At 53.6% G+C, this 17,989-nt stretch overlaps 1 protein-coding gene across 1 annotated transcript in view; it reads right to left on the bottom strand.

Moving 5' to 3' along the window:
* Nucleotides 1–17,989, bottom strand: part of CDH13 (cadherin 13) — a 906,077-nt gene that overhangs the window by 211,765 nt on the left and 676,323 nt on the right. The window contains exon 7 of the mRNA XM_079116937.1: nucleotides 326–504. Coding sequence (XP_078973063.1) covers nucleotides 326–504 — 179 coding nt within the window. The remainder of the gene's footprint in view (nucleotides 1–325; nucleotides 505–17,989) is intronic.

The following is a 17,989-nucleotide window of genomic DNA, read 5'->3' on the forward strand; positions in this document are numbered from 1 at the left end:
AGGCCAGCCTTGGTGACCTTGCAGAGCCACCTCCACCCCCTGCCCCTCCCCTCTGCAGCCTCTAGCATCACAAGGGCCCAGAGACCAAGAGAGAGGGGAGGAAGGGCACTGGGTTGAAGGGGCAGGTGGCGCGGGCCTCAGGGCTCTCGAGGGTGTTTTCCTAGGCCGCATAACGTCCCCGTCCTGTATTGACTCTCCCGCCCAACCACATGCAGACGCCGCTCAGTTCTGCCCCGAGGACACAAAGCACCTGGACTCCCGCATCCTCCAGGTGGAAGAGCCTGTCTATTCTCATGAGAAAGGAAGCATATTCCTCTCAGCTCACCTCCCGGTCCAGCAGCGCCGGTGACACCACGGTGACAATGTCTCCTTTCTCAGGATCGATGTAGAACATGTTGGGAGATGGCTTGTCAGGCGTCTGCTGACGGATGTTGTACCGCAGGAGGGCATTGTCGGTGGCTGGGTCATCCGCGTCGAAGGCTGTCATCCGCATCACCGTGGTCCCTGCAGGGGCAGGACCGAAGGGTGGGAGATGGTTACCCGGGGTCCGCGACGCTCAGGGCCCCTCCCCCGCAATGCAATGGCGTGAAGTGCCAATCGCTTTCCAAATTAAAAAGAAAAGGCATCTCCCAGGCTCTGCGGTGCCTTAGCTTTCCTTCCCGCTCCATCACATTAACAGACCGAAATAAAGAAAAGAAATCTCTGCTGCTCAGCAGAATGACAGCTAAATTTTTCCTTCTGCTGATGTACTGTTTATTTCCATGGGCTCTTTTCAGTGCGGATGTGGCCCGTGACAGTGGCCTTCATGGTGACGGCTCCTGTGGAGTGCCGGCTGTGTGTGCCTGGGCCAGGTGTTGGGGAAAGAAACACACGAGGCACCCCTGCTGTCGCGGAGCCTGACCCTGCAGGAGAGGTTAGCATTAAAGCGGCAAACATAAAATAATCACGCCGAGTGCCTGGAGGTGGGCCGGCTGAAGACAGCGCAGCCTCAGAGGCCCGGGGCTCAGGGAGGGTGGCTCAGTGGACATCTCGGGGCCAGGAGGTGTGAGCAGGATGCAGCACAGGACACTACGTGTAGGGCTGCTTCAGGCAGAGTGGGGAGCCAGCCTTAATTGAGCTCCTACTGGGTGGCAGCCACCTTGCAGGCTATTCAGGGGGTGCTCTCTCTCAGAGAGGCAGGAGGCACGTGAACAGGACCCACTTCCCCGACAAGCATGTACACAGTGTGATCATGCCAAGGCTGAGCAGGGATCGGACATGGGTCTTGCCCACACAGCTGGTGTGAAGGGGAAAGGGGAGGTGGAATCTCAAGGACAGTTGGACTTGAACTAGTAGAAACAATGCTCCTAAGAAATGCTTCTATGTGTCACCAAGGGGTTTGTGCAAGGAAGTTCATGGAAAGATCACTGGTCATGGTCAGAAATTAGGGAAAAACCTAGCTGGCCAACAAGAGGGAACCCAGTGAAATGAGGGTATCTCTACACTCTGAAGTACTCCGCAGCTGTCTAAAAAAGGGTGTAGACAGAGCTCAGGAGTTCTAACATGGGAAACTCTCCAGGGTGAATTACTAAGTAGAAATCACCAGGTTGGAGATTGTTATCCACATGAGTGATGCTGCTTCTGCAAACCTGCCTCTGTGCAGAAAGCTCCACAGTCTGCATCCATTTTGCAGGTACAGTTTACGTCTACAAATGCAAAGAAGGTCGATGCAGGTGAACTTCACATGGTAGCAGTGATTGGGGAAGCAGAGAAGGGATTGGGGTTTGGCCTGGTCAGCAGGGAAGGCATTAGCCTGATAGGTGAGGTTTTGGTTAATTTCATGAGGTGGTGTATTGCTTTGCAATTAAGATTTAGTTTAGGAAGAGCACAATTCCAAGTGCCCAGAGAAACGAGGTCCAGAGCTCAATCAGACAGGTGTGCCTGCTCATCTTGATGACTGTGTGGCTGCCAAGTCTGGCTCAGATGACCTGCCTGGCCGTAACTCCTCCCTGCTGTGACCTGCTGGTAGGAGAGCGGAGCAGACAGTAGTGACTTCCAGCCAGAATACACCTCTGTAGAAAGTGCTGAAGGGAAGCCAGTTCACCAGCTGCTCAACCATGCAGGCCCCTCTCCTTACCTAACATGTGTCTCTGATCAGCTAAGCAGGCTTACTTTTCCCCACCAGGGGAACCAGATCCTTAGCCCTTGGGCCTGATGGAGGGAAGTGGAGGGAATCTGGCTTCCCTAAAGGTTGGTAAGCTGACCCTCTTTGGCAGGCGCAGCCCCTCTCTGCCCTGGGCTCTGGAAGACGACACCGAGCAACGTGGTCCTCTTTCCAGCAGGCCACGCTGGGACCAGGCTCTCTACCAGGGTCCTGGCGACCAGTCCCAGATTAGACTGGGAAGACAGGCCTCCCTGGGGGCCACCGTCAGACGTCAGAGGCAGATTCCTGGCCCATGATCTCATGCTGGGACAGGTGGAGTGAGCTCTGCGTGGCCACAGGCAGAGAGGAGGCCCAACCCCTCACTTCCACCCTGGTCTCGGGTTAAGTGCAGTTGACACAGTGCCTTTCCTTAGTTAGTGTCCAATGAACACTTAATTGACTGAATCTGCACCAACTTAACCTGACTTTAATTGAAGTCATAGCCGAACAAGAAAGTATGCAAATGAAGTCACCGTGACTCACGACTGACATTGCAGAGAGGAGAAAGACCCTCAGGCCCATGAATCTCAAGTTTTCAACAGGAAATGCATTGAGAAGATCTTTCTTTTCATGGATTTGCTGAAACAATGTGGATAAGGTCACCCTGGAATATTCCCTGTTGCACAGAAAAGGCTCCTATTTAAATGAATCGTTAGGGAGTGATTGAACCTGGCCTCAGCCTTTGCCTTCACCCCGATGTGGACGCATGGCTGGATTCCTCCTGAGCACACCCCACGTCTATGGAGACCAAGGCATGTAAACAGGGTGGCAGCACAGAGGATAACTACTGTGGGGCCACACGTCTGGGTTCTACTCTTTGCTGTGTGACCTGGGGCAACTTATTCAACCTCTCTCAGTGTTCCTATGTGCAGCACGAGAATATCAACACCACTTTCCTCTTGGCCAATGTGGGGACTTGACGGGATGATCTACCTAAAGAACTTGGCACAGTGCCTGGTAGATTACTGGTCAGAAAAAGATGCCTTTTATTTTCAAACTGTGTCCCACAGGGTTCTGAGCCAATCATGGCAGTGGGGCAGACAAAGGAGAGTTGAGTCAACCATGGAACCTGGAACCTGGGACAGTAGGAGGGGCCTGGTGCCTGTCATCTGTGAGTGCTGGCCTTGCCCTCTCCCTCCCTCACCCTCTCCCTCCCTGCTGCCGCCGTCCCAGGGTGCTGATTTAGGTTTCTACCATGGAGATCACAACTTTATGCCAACACACACCCCTGTGCACATGCACACGTGTCTTCTGTGCATCCATTATCCACGGGGTGCCTGGTCTTCCTTAGGACCATGCTCTACCCTGAATCTAGTCCGTCAGAGCCCAGTGCCTGCTTTGCCCTAGCCAGCGCCTCACCACGGTTGGGTCCTGGTTTTCCTCCTTGCCGGTTGTGATGGTTGAATGAACTTCCTAACCAGCATTTCTAAACTGGATCCAAGGAATCCCAGTTCATGGGCTTGGTGAGAAAACAGATGTGGGAGACACACACAAATGCATCAAAGCAAGTGTCCCCAGAGGAAATGCATGACAATGACCTCGGAGAGAAAGCAGTCTGGCACTTCCCAGACCTTCAGGAACATCATCATATAAGGGGCCCCCGAGTCCTAATTCGGAGCTCTCGGAAGCTGGGCCTGGGCCTTGTTCTCATGGTCAGTTCAGCCTAGGGCGCGGTCTTTCCTCAGTGTGGTTAAGTGGCTCGCTTGTGGCACGCTGGAGCTGGGCTCCCGTCCATACTGGCCAGTCCCTAGCACCTAGCCTGCAGAGGTGAGTGCACAACTGGCCCACCTGCCCTGGCATTTCCATGAGCGTCCACGCTTCACCACCCATTGGATCTGATCGCAGCCCGAGGCCTCTGTTGGAACCAGGTCCTGCTCACACGCCAGCCTTGAGCCCAGGGTGCACCAGTGCTACGTCCCACCCCGCCATGTCACCCTTGTCCCAGCCCATGACTGGGACTCTGAGAAACACTCACTGGTCCCCCAGCTGGGAGGTTTCCCATCCTGCTCCCCTGTCCCTGTGTGTACCTCCAAAGGACAGAGGAGGATACTTACACCACTGACACGTGCTGGGTCCTCCACGCATATGTTTCTGCCTCCTTCCCATCAAGCACTCTCGTGCCAAGAGAAATGACCATCACCCTGTCACTCCCATGGCCAGCCAGCTGGCCATGCCCCTCTGGAGCAAACTGGAAGAATTACAGGTGCCAGTGAGCTGGACCTCTCCAGTCCTGTAGTTCTTTCCTCCTGTGGATGGACATGGCTGCCGCCTGACAGGCTGGTGAACGGTTGGGATGGCTCTGTCCTGGTCCAACGACCCCTTCCCCTCCGTCGCAGTTCTCTGCATGAACAGAGGTGCTGCCTGGTGGCCTGAACCTGAAGGCAGGTGTTTGGCATTTGCAGGCTGGTGATAGTATTGCGGAGCCCTTGAGAAGCCCAGGGCAGCTCTGCTGGCAAGCAGAGGGGCTGCTTTCAGCCAGCTGTAAGGGCCAGGGGCGATCCAAAAGACCAGCTGCCCAGCTCGGCAAGTGCAAAATGATCCTGCTCTTGAAGTTCCTTCAGCCCCATCCCCAAACACTGCCTTGGCCTGTCAGAGACAGTGTCAGACGCCTTTTAAGAAAACCGACTCTCAAGAGCCAGTCACACATGGAGATTCAGACATCCAGGTCTACCAGTGCTGGATGTCTGACAGCACAGTTAGGGCAAGGTGCACTTTTCAGAAGGAGCAGGATCCTAAAACACACAGGCAAAGGCGGCAGAGGGTCCCGAGTGAGCTCTGGATGAGACAAAATGGCACGTCATCATAAAACATCAACCGGCAAACGGAGGTCGCGAGCTCCAGGTCCACCCAAGCTCTGATCCCTGGGATGGAGTCAACCCTGGAATGTGCCTCGAAGGCGACCCAAGGAGCACATGCCCGTAGACACAGCCCTGCACAGCTAACTACCTGTGTCTTGCCTCTTCCCGTCAGAAGGAAAGCCCACCCCAGACCTGGGGCTCGTCCAGAGGCCGAGGCAGCAGCTTCCTCAAGTGGCCAGCTCTGTCCACCTGGAACGATGCTGATCTGAAACTCACTGCCCTTGAGCGCCCTTGAGGTGGAAAGTGTTGGGGAACCCTGGTTCCAAGCTCTCCAGAGAGCTTTCCAAGCAGGGTGACCAACCGGCCCAGTGCTGAGGACTGAGTGATTCCAGGATGGTCCTGGGCAGTCCAGATGTGCTGGTCACTCTGTGGCCAAGTGCGGCTTTCAGATGTCTGTTGTCCCAGAGTGCAGGTATGAGCTCTAGTGCAAGCCTAAGTTGAGTGGCTGGGGACACAGGCCTGGCCATTGACTCCACTGAGCAGGGACCAGTCTGGGATTGCTTCCTGATCAAGCAGGTGACATATTGCAGTTCCCTCCTATCATCAGTCCTTGTTATGGCTTTGATGTGAGGTGTCCCCCAAAAGCTCACATGTGAGACAATGCAAGAAGGTTTAGAGGAGAAATGTTGGGGTTACAAGAGCCTTAACCCAATTGGTGAATTAATCACCTGATGGGATTGAGTGGCAGGTGGGGTGTGGCTGGAGGGGGTGGGGGTTGGGGGCATGGCTTTGGGGTATATGTTTGTATCTGGCAAGTGGGGTCTTTGTCTCGCTTCATGATCGTGTGAGCTGCCCCACCTCCAGAACAGAGGAGTGGAGCCTGCTGCCTACGGCCTGAGACCTCTGACACCCTGAGACCCCAAATAAACTTTTCCTCCTCCACAATTATTCTGGTCAGATCTTTTAGTCGCAGTAGCAAAAAAGCAGACTAAAACAGTCCTCAAAAGGGAAGAGAGACATGTAGTTGTACAAACCTAGAGAGGATCAGGGTTGTGGCATGAGCCTGCACCGGGGCTGCCCGGGGTCAGATCCTGGCCCACCGTTGCCAGCTGGGTGTCCTTGGACAGCGGAACTTGACTTTCCCACGGGCCGGTGGGTTGCTGTGGGCACTGAATGAATGCTTATAGTGGGCCTCACCCTTGTTTATTTTCCCATCTACACCCCTGTCCAGAGCAGTTTTAGAGATTTTCCCCCACTTAATCCTGACCACCCTGCCTTGATATGTTGAATTCGGATGCAAACCGTGTATTTCTACGTACGTGGCCCTTTGGAGGACCTCGAATCATTGTAACACCTAATACTCGTTTTTCTTCTCTAATCAGCAATATCGCCCTTTGGGGTGACCCTGGCTCCCAGGGAGAATGCAGAAATGAATGACTATAAAGCCCAAGCCTGAGAGGTGGTAAGTGCTGGAGAGATGGATGTTGCACTGGGTTATTTTTATTGGCCATTTGAATTTAGAACTCAGCCAGAGAGGCCCGATGCTCAAGGCAGAGAGGAGGAGGAAATGTCTTTGGGACCTAAACAGAGTCCAGCTCATGCTAGTTCTAGGCTCCACCCACTGGATCCATAGAGACAGGACTGATTTACCATCACATAAGGGAACATCTCCTTTCTCCCCTAGACTAGCCTAGAAACTTCTGTTGAATGCACACAGGCACAGACCTCCTTCCTCTGCTCACCTCACATTCCTGAGTACAGAGGAATGAAAGACAAACTGTCAGGTGCTTGCTGATGAGAGGTGACCAGGCAGCCTGCTGGGTACCAGAGGCAGCCCACGTGGGGCAGGGCCAGTGTTCCTGCAGCCTGCTTGTGGGGACAGGATCTCAGCGTCCTGCTCTCCCAGTGACCCTTGTCAGCCTCCTGGTGCTTATCCTCAGATTCAGCTTTCACCAACACTCTCCACTGGCAGGCGGGTAGAGAGGGAGGTGGCCCCTCTGTTCTGAGTGGGGCTAAGGACAGCCCAGGACAGTGAGTGGAGGAGGACTATACAGCTGCAGAGAGCAGAGCAGCTTCCCAGCTGACTCTGGGGCCGAGGGACGTAGGTTTAGACCTCAGCAAGGCCTGGACTGTGGTTCTGTCACCTCTGCTCATTTTGGGGCCCTTTCCTCTGCTCAGCCCACACGTCATCCCCCACCCCATTTTTCATATGGTGATCAACCTGGAAAGTTCTTGACAATGTGCATTTTGATGAAGATGTCAATGACCCTGGGCTTCTCCTCTGGGAGGAGCCTGGCCCACTGGCCCTGAAGGTGTGACTCTGCGGCAGAGTGGGGTCAAGGGAGCTGGGCCAGATGTGAGCAACCCAAAGGCCCACTGGGTGCGCCCGGGGAACTCATGTGGGTGCAGCTGCCTGAGGTGACTGGGAGTGGTGGGGACCGTGGCAAACAGAGCATGGGTGTCTTCCCACAGGGCAGCCGCCTTGCAGCTCCAAGGAACTGCTGCATTTCTGCCCGGCAAGTCCACAGAATCCAGACTTGACTTTTCAGGAACAGATGGGAATTTGGAGTTCTATACAAACTGTCACAATGTTTACCCAGTGGACACTCATTCAAATTTTAGAACTAACCCTCCCGGAGGTGGACTAGGAGGCAGGATACAACAGGCTCCACAGGGTCGGCCCAGGCGCATCACTTTTTACCTTTTGACCTTGACTGTTATTAACCCCCCCAACCCCCACCACCCGAGCCATCACTAAAGATGTCGACGTGTGTGCCTGAAGTGGATCACCGCTCTAACACATGGCACTGCCACTATAAACAACTGGCCCTTCTCCCTTCCACCTTCCTCTTTGGAGCAGGAAGATCCGTCATCTGTCCAAGAAGGATGGACTGAGATTGAGGCTGCCTTCTCTCTGAGTCTCCCTGAGGTCTGACTGCAGGCCTGCTACCCAACACCTCCTGAGCACCCCCATGCCTCCCCAGGACTTGGCAGCCACCTGTGCATAGCCCCTTCCCAGGTGGTGCTGCGACCACTATCCTTCCATTCTTCCCCCTGACTGTGAAAATCCTGAGGCCAACACAGCCTCATCCCCTCCTGGGACCTCGAGGTCCAGCAAGAAGGAGGAGCCAGGGAGAAGATGACGTGATGTCAATGATGCAAACACACAGCACAGGTTCATGCGAGGACTTACTTGATCTTAGGGTAACCCCAGGAGGTGTCGTAAGGTTACCCCATTGTACACACGAGGAAACAAAGACTCATCTCAGGCCCAAAGCAATGGAGCCACCTGACCATGAAACCATGAGCCAAGATAAACCTCTTCCCTTCTCAGCTATTTAGGTCAGGTGTTTTTACAGCAATGAAAGCCCACCTACCACAAAGCCCCAGCTCAGCCTGCCGATGAGAGCAGCCAATGTGTCCCCCCAGACAGGCACAGCAGAAGAACTGCTCAGCTGAGCCCCCCCAGTCTGCAAATCACGAACACAGTGTCTCTGGCTTTAAGCTATTGAGTTCTGGTGTGGTTTGCTAAAGAGAAATACATAACTGGTAAAGGTGTGTGAATACATTAACCATCCCATGCAAGCTAGAAAATATTTGTTAAAAGCAGCGGAATTTGTTTTTAATTTTAAAAAACCAAGTAACCCAGCAGATTTAAGAGGTGGGCCAAAATAAAAAGAAACAGGTGCAGAAAAAAAAAAATGGAGAAAATGTGCAACTTCCCACACGTTGCCCTGTGGATGGCTGGGCCTTCGGGGCACTGATTTGGCACCTCAAGCACAGTGCCATGTGTTGGTCACTGAGCACTTTAATGGCTTAATTTTTATGTCCATTTTTACCTTTAGAACCACACAGAATTAAACTGGTCCAGCCTCTTCCTCTCCCACTGGTTTGAGCTGAGTGGCACTAAACAGGAGTGCAGGTCTAAAGAGCGAGAATGCCTTAAATTTTGTGAGTTCATTTCGCCAAGTTCACTTAATTGCAGCCATAAGCATCTCTGCGGCTGCAATCACCACAGACTTGACTTGAAATGCAATAGACTTCGCCCCTCAGATCTGCTTTCCCTCCCCGGAGTTAGTTGGTTTTTTAAGTACAAATTGACAGTCAAATCTGTAATAAGTTATGACAAGCTGAGCAATGGCCGCCTCCCATCTGTTTCCTGAGGATCTTTAGTTGTAAGCTGATAAAGAGGTGTTGGCGACAGAGGCGCCTCAGGTGATCTCCACCCCCCAGCTGTTCCCCTCGGACTCCACAGAGCCTCAGCCTGCTGTTCTGGTGAGGCACTGTTGGCGAAGCCACAGGGGCCACAACTGAGGAAAGCTGTTCCTGAGACGCTAGGCGATGCATGGCGGAATCTGGGGTCCGCCTATCACGACGCACTGGATTGCCCTAATTTCTTCATTTGACCCAGAATTTTAAGGGCTCATTTTTCTCAGACCTATTAAAACATCCCTTTTAGTCTTTTCAACTCTATCATTCCTCTCTATACAGCTCTTTTTGAAGGATACAGGATACTAATGACCTGACTTGCCTCAAACACTTCAAACAAGCAAATCTAAGTAGAAACATGATCCCTGATATTCTAGACTCATAATAAGATATATTTGCATTTGGTGAGCATGAAGTAGCTCGAATTTTCAAATATGAACACATAATTCCCATAAGATCCTAGAAACCACAAAAGGATGCTGTGTGTGTATTTTTATTTGCTAAACCAAGTAAAGGGATTTTTAAAAGGCCAGCCTAGTCCTCCAAAGAACAGTGGTCTTCAGTTAGAAGTGATTTTACCCCGGGGTACACTTGGTGATGTCTGCAGATATTTTCAGTTGGCAAAACCAGGCAGGGTGTGATACTGGCCTCCAGTGGGCAGAGGCCAGGGACCTTGCTAAGCATCCTATAAGCAAGAAATCTAAGCTAAGGTAATGCTTGTCCACAGTAGGAGGTCACAGGACACTCGTACTCTGAATGAGTGAACTCAAAAACCACTGAGCGAGTGGATGCAGGTGGAACGTTTGGACAATTGTTTCTTCTCTTGTAGTTTGAGGCTATGTCGAAGGTGGAATGGGAAACAGGCAAATAAGTCACGCTTGGCCTGCGCTAAATGCTAACTTCTGGATTAATCTGAACAATGGGCTTACGGTCTCTGTCACTCCTATCTATTTTGAGGGCAGAGGTGAGGCAGTTTATTTGAAAACAAACGGCATTAGGCTCGGCTAGACTGAACTTCTGATGGCTTAGCACAGGTTGTCACTCAGGGTTGGTCTACTTCAGTGGCTTCCTTCCAAGGGATCCAGTTCATACCTGCCACCGGGCACACGGGTTCCTGGCCACTGCTGAAGGTGCAGAGGGCCGCAGTCACATGCAGACTCATGGAAGGCTCTCATCCGAAGTGACGCATTAGTATTGCTTTCCTCCTATGGGCCAGATCTCTCCAAAGGGCTTTGGGGGGGTGTGACCTGCGCCAATGCAGCGGGCTCCGAAGAAGGGACCTGTTTGGTTTGACCTTCTGCTATCCCTTCTCAACATCCTTCATCTCGTGGAACAAGGGACCCTGAATCTCTGCTGTGCCCTGACCTCGTCAAGAGCTAGGAGCCAGGACTGCTCGAGGCTGGGAAGCTCTGGAGGCCACCTGCCCTCCGTGAGCAGAGGAAGCGGTGGCCACAGCACCCACACCGTGCCGATGGAGCACCAGGACTAGCACCCTGTGTTCATCACTGTGGCCACAGGGCGCACCTGCTCACTCAACTCCTGGCCCCCGAGGTGAGAAGCCACATGCACAGCTCCAGCTTGAAGATGCTGGCAGGTGGTTCCCCCGCCCCAGTTCTGAACCCCAGCCCTGGAGACCTGCAGCTTCACACTGTCCTCCTCCCGGCTCCCGGCTCTGGAACTTGCTTCAGGCACCAGGCTGACATTACCCTGGTCTGTGTCTTGATTTGCTGGGTCTTAGGCCGCCTCTTCTCCCCTTTTGCTGATCAGATACTTATTTCTGATACTTAGGTACTTACTTCTGCCTACTTTGCCCCCTGACAAGCAGGCAGGGTGGCGCGGGCTGTGCCTGGCAACCCGAATGCTCACCAGAATCTCTTGTAGATATTTCGAAGTTCGCACGATGTCTGACCCTCACCCCCAGAGAGTCTCATTCTACTGGCCTGGCATTGGGTCTGGAGAGTGGAATGGATAGGGGCCCAACAGACGTGGACTCTGACCCCTACTTGCTGGCCATGTGATCTGGCAACATACCTCACCCAGCTTCCGTTTTCTCATCTGTAAAATGGGCTCACACCTACGACTACGTAAAGTCGACTTGAAGACATGTAAAATTTAGAGGGGCCAAAGATGTGGTCTTTGGTACTTCCACAGAGAGGGAGATGACCTACTGGTGGACCTACTGTGTGCTGGGAATAGTCCTTGCAATGCCCTGCCGGGGTAATTGGATCATCTCTATTTTTAAAGAACTGAATCAAAAAGTCACACAGCCTAAGACCTCTGCTGGCCAGCAGCCAAGCAGGTCCAGGACAGCAGGGTGAGGAGCGCCAACCTCTGGAGAGTCACACTGCTGCGCAGGTTGTGTGGGGACTGTTATCACCTAGCACTGGCCCCCTGAGCTCCGTGTCACTGGCCTATTTTGCAGAGACAGAAGCTGAGGCTGAGCAAGGGCAGTCACTGGCCATTGCCTGTTATCCACTGGGCAGTGGCCGAGCGAGGCAAGCCTGGGCAGCGTGCTCCTGAGGCCTGGCCTCCAACCCAGCTCCTCTGCTGGCCGTTTTGCCTTTGTTTCCAGGTGATGTGATTAATTTTCCAGAACTCTCTCTACAGACTGGCTCTAGCCCACCTTTGCCCTGATCCATCAGGGCTTGTCTGGGGCATCTTTGAGCCACATGGGGAAGCCCTAGAGGGACGCACAGGGCCATGTCCCCGAGCTGTAGAGCAGGGTAGATGGCCGGTGGCTCCAGAGCCACACCTGGGGTGAAGGAAGTAGAGGCCTCCTGAGGGCCGGGGGGGTTGCACACTGGGGCCAGGGGCTACGGTTCTCGCAGTCACCAAATCAGCCAGGAAGCTGAAACAGAGGACAAGGAGGTGCGGGCCCAGGAAGAGAGAGCGGCAAGGCGCTGCAAGCATGGATGTTGCTGATTTTGCAAACATGTTCTGCAATTTGGTGAGTAAATACATGTCGGGTAGCATGGTGACATTGCAAGCTGTTGTTTTACGGCTTGGAAGTCAGCTGCCTGTGATTGATGCTGGCAATGAAGTATTTATAAAATAACATGGAATTAGAGTTACTTTATGAGTCTAGGGAAATGGATCTTTTGCAAAGAGGAAAACCTGGTCAAGGAGCTCTATCAGGGTCACACACATGACATTGAACGTGTCGAGACCAAGACCCAAGGAACTCTCTGGACCTCCTGGGCTCTCGGCCTAGGGAGGGTAGCATACCTGTTCCTTAGCCTTCTGAGTCCCATAGAGGTGGGGACATTCTAACTACCATGATTCATTTCTCTCCACTGTGAATGTCACTTTGGAAAACTGCTTTGCCTCTCTGAGGCCCCCTGAGCACTCACTGCTCAGGGAATAACTAAGACACAAAACTTAATAGTGCACATTGGATTTGACCTTTTATCCCCACTGAATGGGATGGGGTCAGGCACATAGTAGGCGCTCAATAAAAATTTACTAAAGGAATGCGTGGAGAAGAGCTCAGGAGCGTCTGGCTCCCTGCGTGTGGACTTTGTCTCCCTCGGTGTCGCGTCTTCCTGGTCACATTCCTCCCTCTATGATAGCACTGCTTTTCAGACCGGAATGTTCTCTTGCTCCTCAAGGGCAGAAGGCCAACAGGTGCAGGACTCAAGCTAGATAGCCCTCAATCTGGAGGCGTGGGCCCAGCACTCGAGTGGTCGTACCGACTCTACACCTGGGCTCTGGGTCAGCTGCTGGTTCCTGCTTCTGGGCTCTAGAGTCCTGCAGCCCCTGTCGCTCCTGTGCTCACATCCTGGCCTCTTGTTATGGCTGACAGCCCAGGGATCCACCAACCATGTCCCCTCTGCTTAGGGAAGTCAGGGTTGGTCTGCAGTGTTTGCGACCACAGAGCGCCATCTGGTACCCACGACCACCAGCCCTCATCCAGACGGGAGGTACGCGGAGAGGCTGAGAACATGTCGCCAACACCGAGAGTCCTGGGTGTTAGTCCTGACCCTGCCACGTGATAGCATGACCTTGGGCAGCCAGAGGTTTACTGGTGGTGAGTGGGGTAAATGAGGGCACTCACTGAGGGGTTACCGTGTGGGCTACATGAGCAAATGCATGACATGTTCAGGCCAGGACTCGGGGTCCTTGGAGAATACCGTGGACGTTACAGATGGGAGGGCTGCAGGTCGAGAGACTGTAACACAAGAAGAGAGGTCTTGGTGAGAGCAAGGGTAGTGTGCAAGCTTCTCTTTTACACAAGGCGATCCTAGGTTATAGCAATAGAAGTACAGACTCACACAGGGGAGGCGGTCACCATTTTAACTCAGTGTTAATCCTCAACAATATCCCAGGCTCTGTGCTATGCACAGAGGGACTCACCAGATGATTAGTGTACAACGCCTTCCGGCAAGTTGCCGAGAGTGTGGTGAGTAGGTGGCATCTACCCGTGCTCAGGTGAGCGCATGGCTCCAAGATCAAACTGGGTGCTTCGGATCTTGGCCTCTCAATTCACGAGCTGGGGTGTGGGCACAAGGCTCAGCCACCCTGGGCTGCAGGTTGCTCAACTGTTTAAAAGCACTAAGTGATGACATGGTTAGAAAAACAATGGCCCCAGAGATGTGCACGTCCAACCCCAGGACCTGTGACATGCTACGTGTCACCACACATGGCTGATGGGATGGAAGATCTTGAGAGGAGCAGACTGCCCTGGGTCAGCCAGGTGGCCAGTCAGTCACAGGATCCTGGGGGAGGGAGGCGAGAGAGTTAGAGCCAGAGGAGGGAACATGGCAGGGGAGCCCAGGCCAGAGAGAGCCACGAGCACGCCACTCTGCAACATTCCAAGATGGAAGGAAGAGTCGATGCGCCAGGAGAGGCAGGGCCCTCGAAGCTGGAAAACCAAGGGCACGGCTGGGGCCCTCCCGTGGGGAACCTGAGGTGGTCAGAGCAGATGCAGTGAGCTCAGTGCCTGGGCACAGGCCTCTGCAGCCTGCGGTCAGATGCAGCAGCAGCAGGAGCTGCAGGACTCGGCTCCTTCTCCTCCGGAAGCAGGGTGGGCACGTTACCTTCATCGACAGGCAAGAACGTGGGCCACTGTGTCACCCTGGAGCAGGGTGGTGTGGCCACACTGTGCTCGTACAGGAGGACGCCAGTCTGACAGGAAGGATCTCACAAAGAATGAGCGCAGCCAGGGAAAGATCAAACCGTAAAGGCCACCGCGGCCAGGAGAGCTGCTCTCGGATCCCCAGGGCTGGCGTCCTGAGCCTTCCTGGGGAGGAAGTGGAGCCATGGCGGAGTGGACGTGAAGGTGGGCAGGGGGCAACGATCCCTCCCCCAGGGCCCAGGGAGCCGCACAGACCAGAAACAGCGCATCTTGTACCCTGAGAGTTGCCTGTTACAAACAAGGATCACCAGAGGCCACAGTGGACAGGGAGATTTGTGACGATGGCAGGAAACCAACACAGCCCCTAGTGTCCCAGTGAAGTCTCCCCCGTTACTTAGGGGCTCAGAGACACCCCAGCAGCCCGCCAGTGACAATGTCCCCTCTGTGTTTCACGCAATCTGAGAATCCCCCGCATTTCAGACATGAGACCATGTCCATCCGTTAGTCCTGTCCTGCACGCCAAGAGAGAAGTCCCGCCGCCTGGGTGTTGCTGACATCCCACTGGGTTCAACTCCGCTGGCTCCAGCCCACATCTGGACAGGCTCTGCACTAGGCTGCAGATCCCCGGAAGAGTAAGGCTGCCCCGGCCCTTCAACTGGCCCACACCCCACTGGGAGGGACAGAGAGGCCTAAACAAAGTTGCTCAGTAGTGTGATGCGTGCACTGGGCAGAAGGAAAAAGAAAACACGTTCAAGGTCACCCTGAAAGCACCCTGTGCCTGGCGGCCTGCTTGGTGGGGACTTTGGAATGTGCGCAGTGACACCCAGCTGAGGTTTAGGGCGCGGCTGCCCTCAAGGCCCTCTGACCTGGAAAGCCCGCTCCCCCACTCCGCCAACCTTACTTAGCACTGAGCCTTCAAAATGTTCTCTTCCACAGAATGACTTGCCTATTTTCGGAACATGAAGAGGCAGCAGGACCTGAAAACAGGCCACTGTCTATCTTGAGTCCTGTCCCCCACCCTGCTGCAGCCTCCGCTAGGAGAGAGGGTAAGGACTTTCGAGAGCCCTGGGCACCCACCAGCCAACTACTGTCTTCCACTCTCTTCAACTTCCTGCTTTTGCTAGGTTTGACCTCTTAAAAGCACACCCAACCAGACAGGGCGCAGCACCCACCGCTCAATACGTTGCCAACCAAAGACCCACCTCCGCAGAGGAGAGACACCAGGGGAAGCTGTGGAGGGCAGTGGGCCTGTCCGGGGACCCCACGTACCCCCTTATCAGAAGGCAAGCAAACAGAACCCCCCTGCCCCCCGGGGAGGAAAGTGAAGGGCCAGTCATTGGAGGAGAGCTCCAAGTTCCCTCCGCCTCTTTCTTGCCAGGACACTCAAGCGGGTCCTCAGGTGCTCCAGGGGAACCCGGGGTGCTTCCCATCTCCTGACCAGTCAGGTAATCACGGCTGCAAAGCCTCTTCCTCCAAAGCTCCCATCTACCCACTCCAGGGTCAGGATCTGACCTCTCCTGCTGGCCATGGCTGGGTACAGTGACTGCTCAGGAAGCTCAGGGCTCTGTGTCCTTGACCTCAGACACTCTGTAGTGTCCTGTTGGTGGGGAAGCAGAGGTGGCTTGCTGGAATCACAGGGCTGGGCGTGATGGGATCAGGATTGGAACCTGGGACCTAAGGGCTCGGAGTTTATGGTGGGGCTCTGGCTTCTGCAGCCAAGAACAGTGGGGCCGTGGTGGGAGCAGGATTGGGCTGAACTCCAAGCACACACTGTGCTTAGCACCCAAAGAACGTTTTGATCACTTCCCTGAGAATGGAGGCAGGGAAGGACACCTGGGCTCCTGTGTCAGCTAACAGCACCTGTGTCTTCTAGGCTCAATTCATAAAGGCGCGTGAGGGGTGGCCTCTAAATCTCAAGGTCTCCACTCTTGTGGAAGTGTTCTCTTCTCAGAAGTGTGGCAAAGTGGCTCAGGAAGATAAATGGGTGACAGCTACTCCCGCTTAAGCTCCGTCAGGGGCCTGCTGGATTTAGAGGGAGAGAAATATCTCTGTCACAGAGGACACTTGCTTTATATTTCTATAAAAACACGGATGAGGCAAGCTTTCCCCTCATTTCTTTACAATCTTTACAGGAAGAAAAATGTGCACAGTGTGTGGTTGTTTTTTTTTTTTTTTTTTTTCCTCTTTGAACCACAAAAATGTTTGCACACAAAGAGACTTTAGGGTCAGTGGAGGCAGGAAAAGCTCCAGAGAGCATTTTCTTGAATGTCAGCCACACAGGGCCATATTCTTCCTGTCCTGAGAAGGAAACTTTATGGAGGGGGTTGAAATCCTCCATCTGCTCTTGGATTCTGTTCTGTGTGGGTCACGGCTGGAGTCCTGGACCCTTCTGGTTCCTGTGGTCTGCCAGGGATGAGGCAAACCAGGCTGTCAGGAGAGAGGGCAGCGGGTGGTCAGGAGGGCATGGGATTGCTACGCAGTTATGGCGATCAGGACTGCCTGGACTGGAAGTCTTAAATCTTTTCAGACTTAAAGGAAAGGAAGGATACAATGGAAGAAAGAACTAGCCTGCTATGGGCGGCTCTTCCATGTCACTAAAGGCCCAGGTGTGGGAGACTTGGCTTTGGATTTTCAGGGTTAGATCTTGGGAAAGGAGCACCACACCAGGCTCTTCCTAGTTCTTGCTCAAGCTCACTCCCTTCCACAGCCCTTGCTTGACCAGCCGGAAATGAAATCCAGGAGGTAGCAGTCACTTAGGATGGCCAAGAGGTCCATCAGATGCCCACGCCCAAGTTCTTCTGCTTGTTCCCAGCTGAGCCAAGCAGCCCCTTGTCGAGGGCAAAGGCAGTAGGGACAGGTGCTGGGGCAGAACAAGGGTCATCTAGTGGGGAGCTGCTAAGGTGGGCGTTAAACATAGTGACCTGCATGGGCTGCCCTGTGCTCCCTTCTTGGACTCCTGGGTTCTCCCAGTGACTTCTTTCTGGTTATTCTTATAGACTTACGGCAGCCAGGAGGTGAAAGGGGCATCAGGGCCATGGACCCACCTTTCAGAACACCTGTAGGGGGAGGGAAGTATCTGGCCTCTGCTTAGACATACTGGGGCCCTGAGCTCATGCCTGATAGGCAACCCCCTGCCTCTTTGACCTGGCTGAGATTTGGGGTACACTGAGCCAGAATCAAGCTTCTGGAAACCCCTAGTTCTCCTGAGCCCACATCTTACATGCCGACCCCTCTTTCATGGATGCCTGTGGCACAGTTGATCATTTTCCTGTTCAAGTCAAGCTCTGGGGATAAGAGGTGCAAAACACACAGGAGGGCCTGACTCAAGCTGGCAGTGCAAGTGGTCACTTTTCCTAAGGTGGAAATTAGCTCTCTGGGATGCCACTTGTACAGAAGGTCCTTTTTGAGCCTGTGAACCTTTGTGGTCCCTGCGGTCAGCTAAGACTCCAACATTATTTTCATGTGGCCTCCTAACGCAAGGGACCCTCACCCTGATTTAGTGAGCCAGCTTTTAAGAATCTCCAGGGGAAGACGGTATGCTCATCTCTGTTGTTTTAAATCATCAGCTCATGGCTGCATCTCACCTGTGTTTTAGGAAGCCTGACTCAATCATCTGATGTATTAGCTATCCCTCCTCTACTCTGGATGGGTCACGATTTTAAGAAATTATTGATATAAATGTTGAATAAGATAATATTGGGGCCTCATAAATGTCAGCTAACTCAT

This window comes from Sciurus vulgaris (assembly GCF_902686455.1).
Source record: "Sciurus vulgaris genome assembly, chromosome: 17".
Taxonomy (NCBI): Eukaryota; Metazoa; Chordata; class Mammalia; order Rodentia; family Sciuridae; genus Sciurus; species Sciurus vulgaris.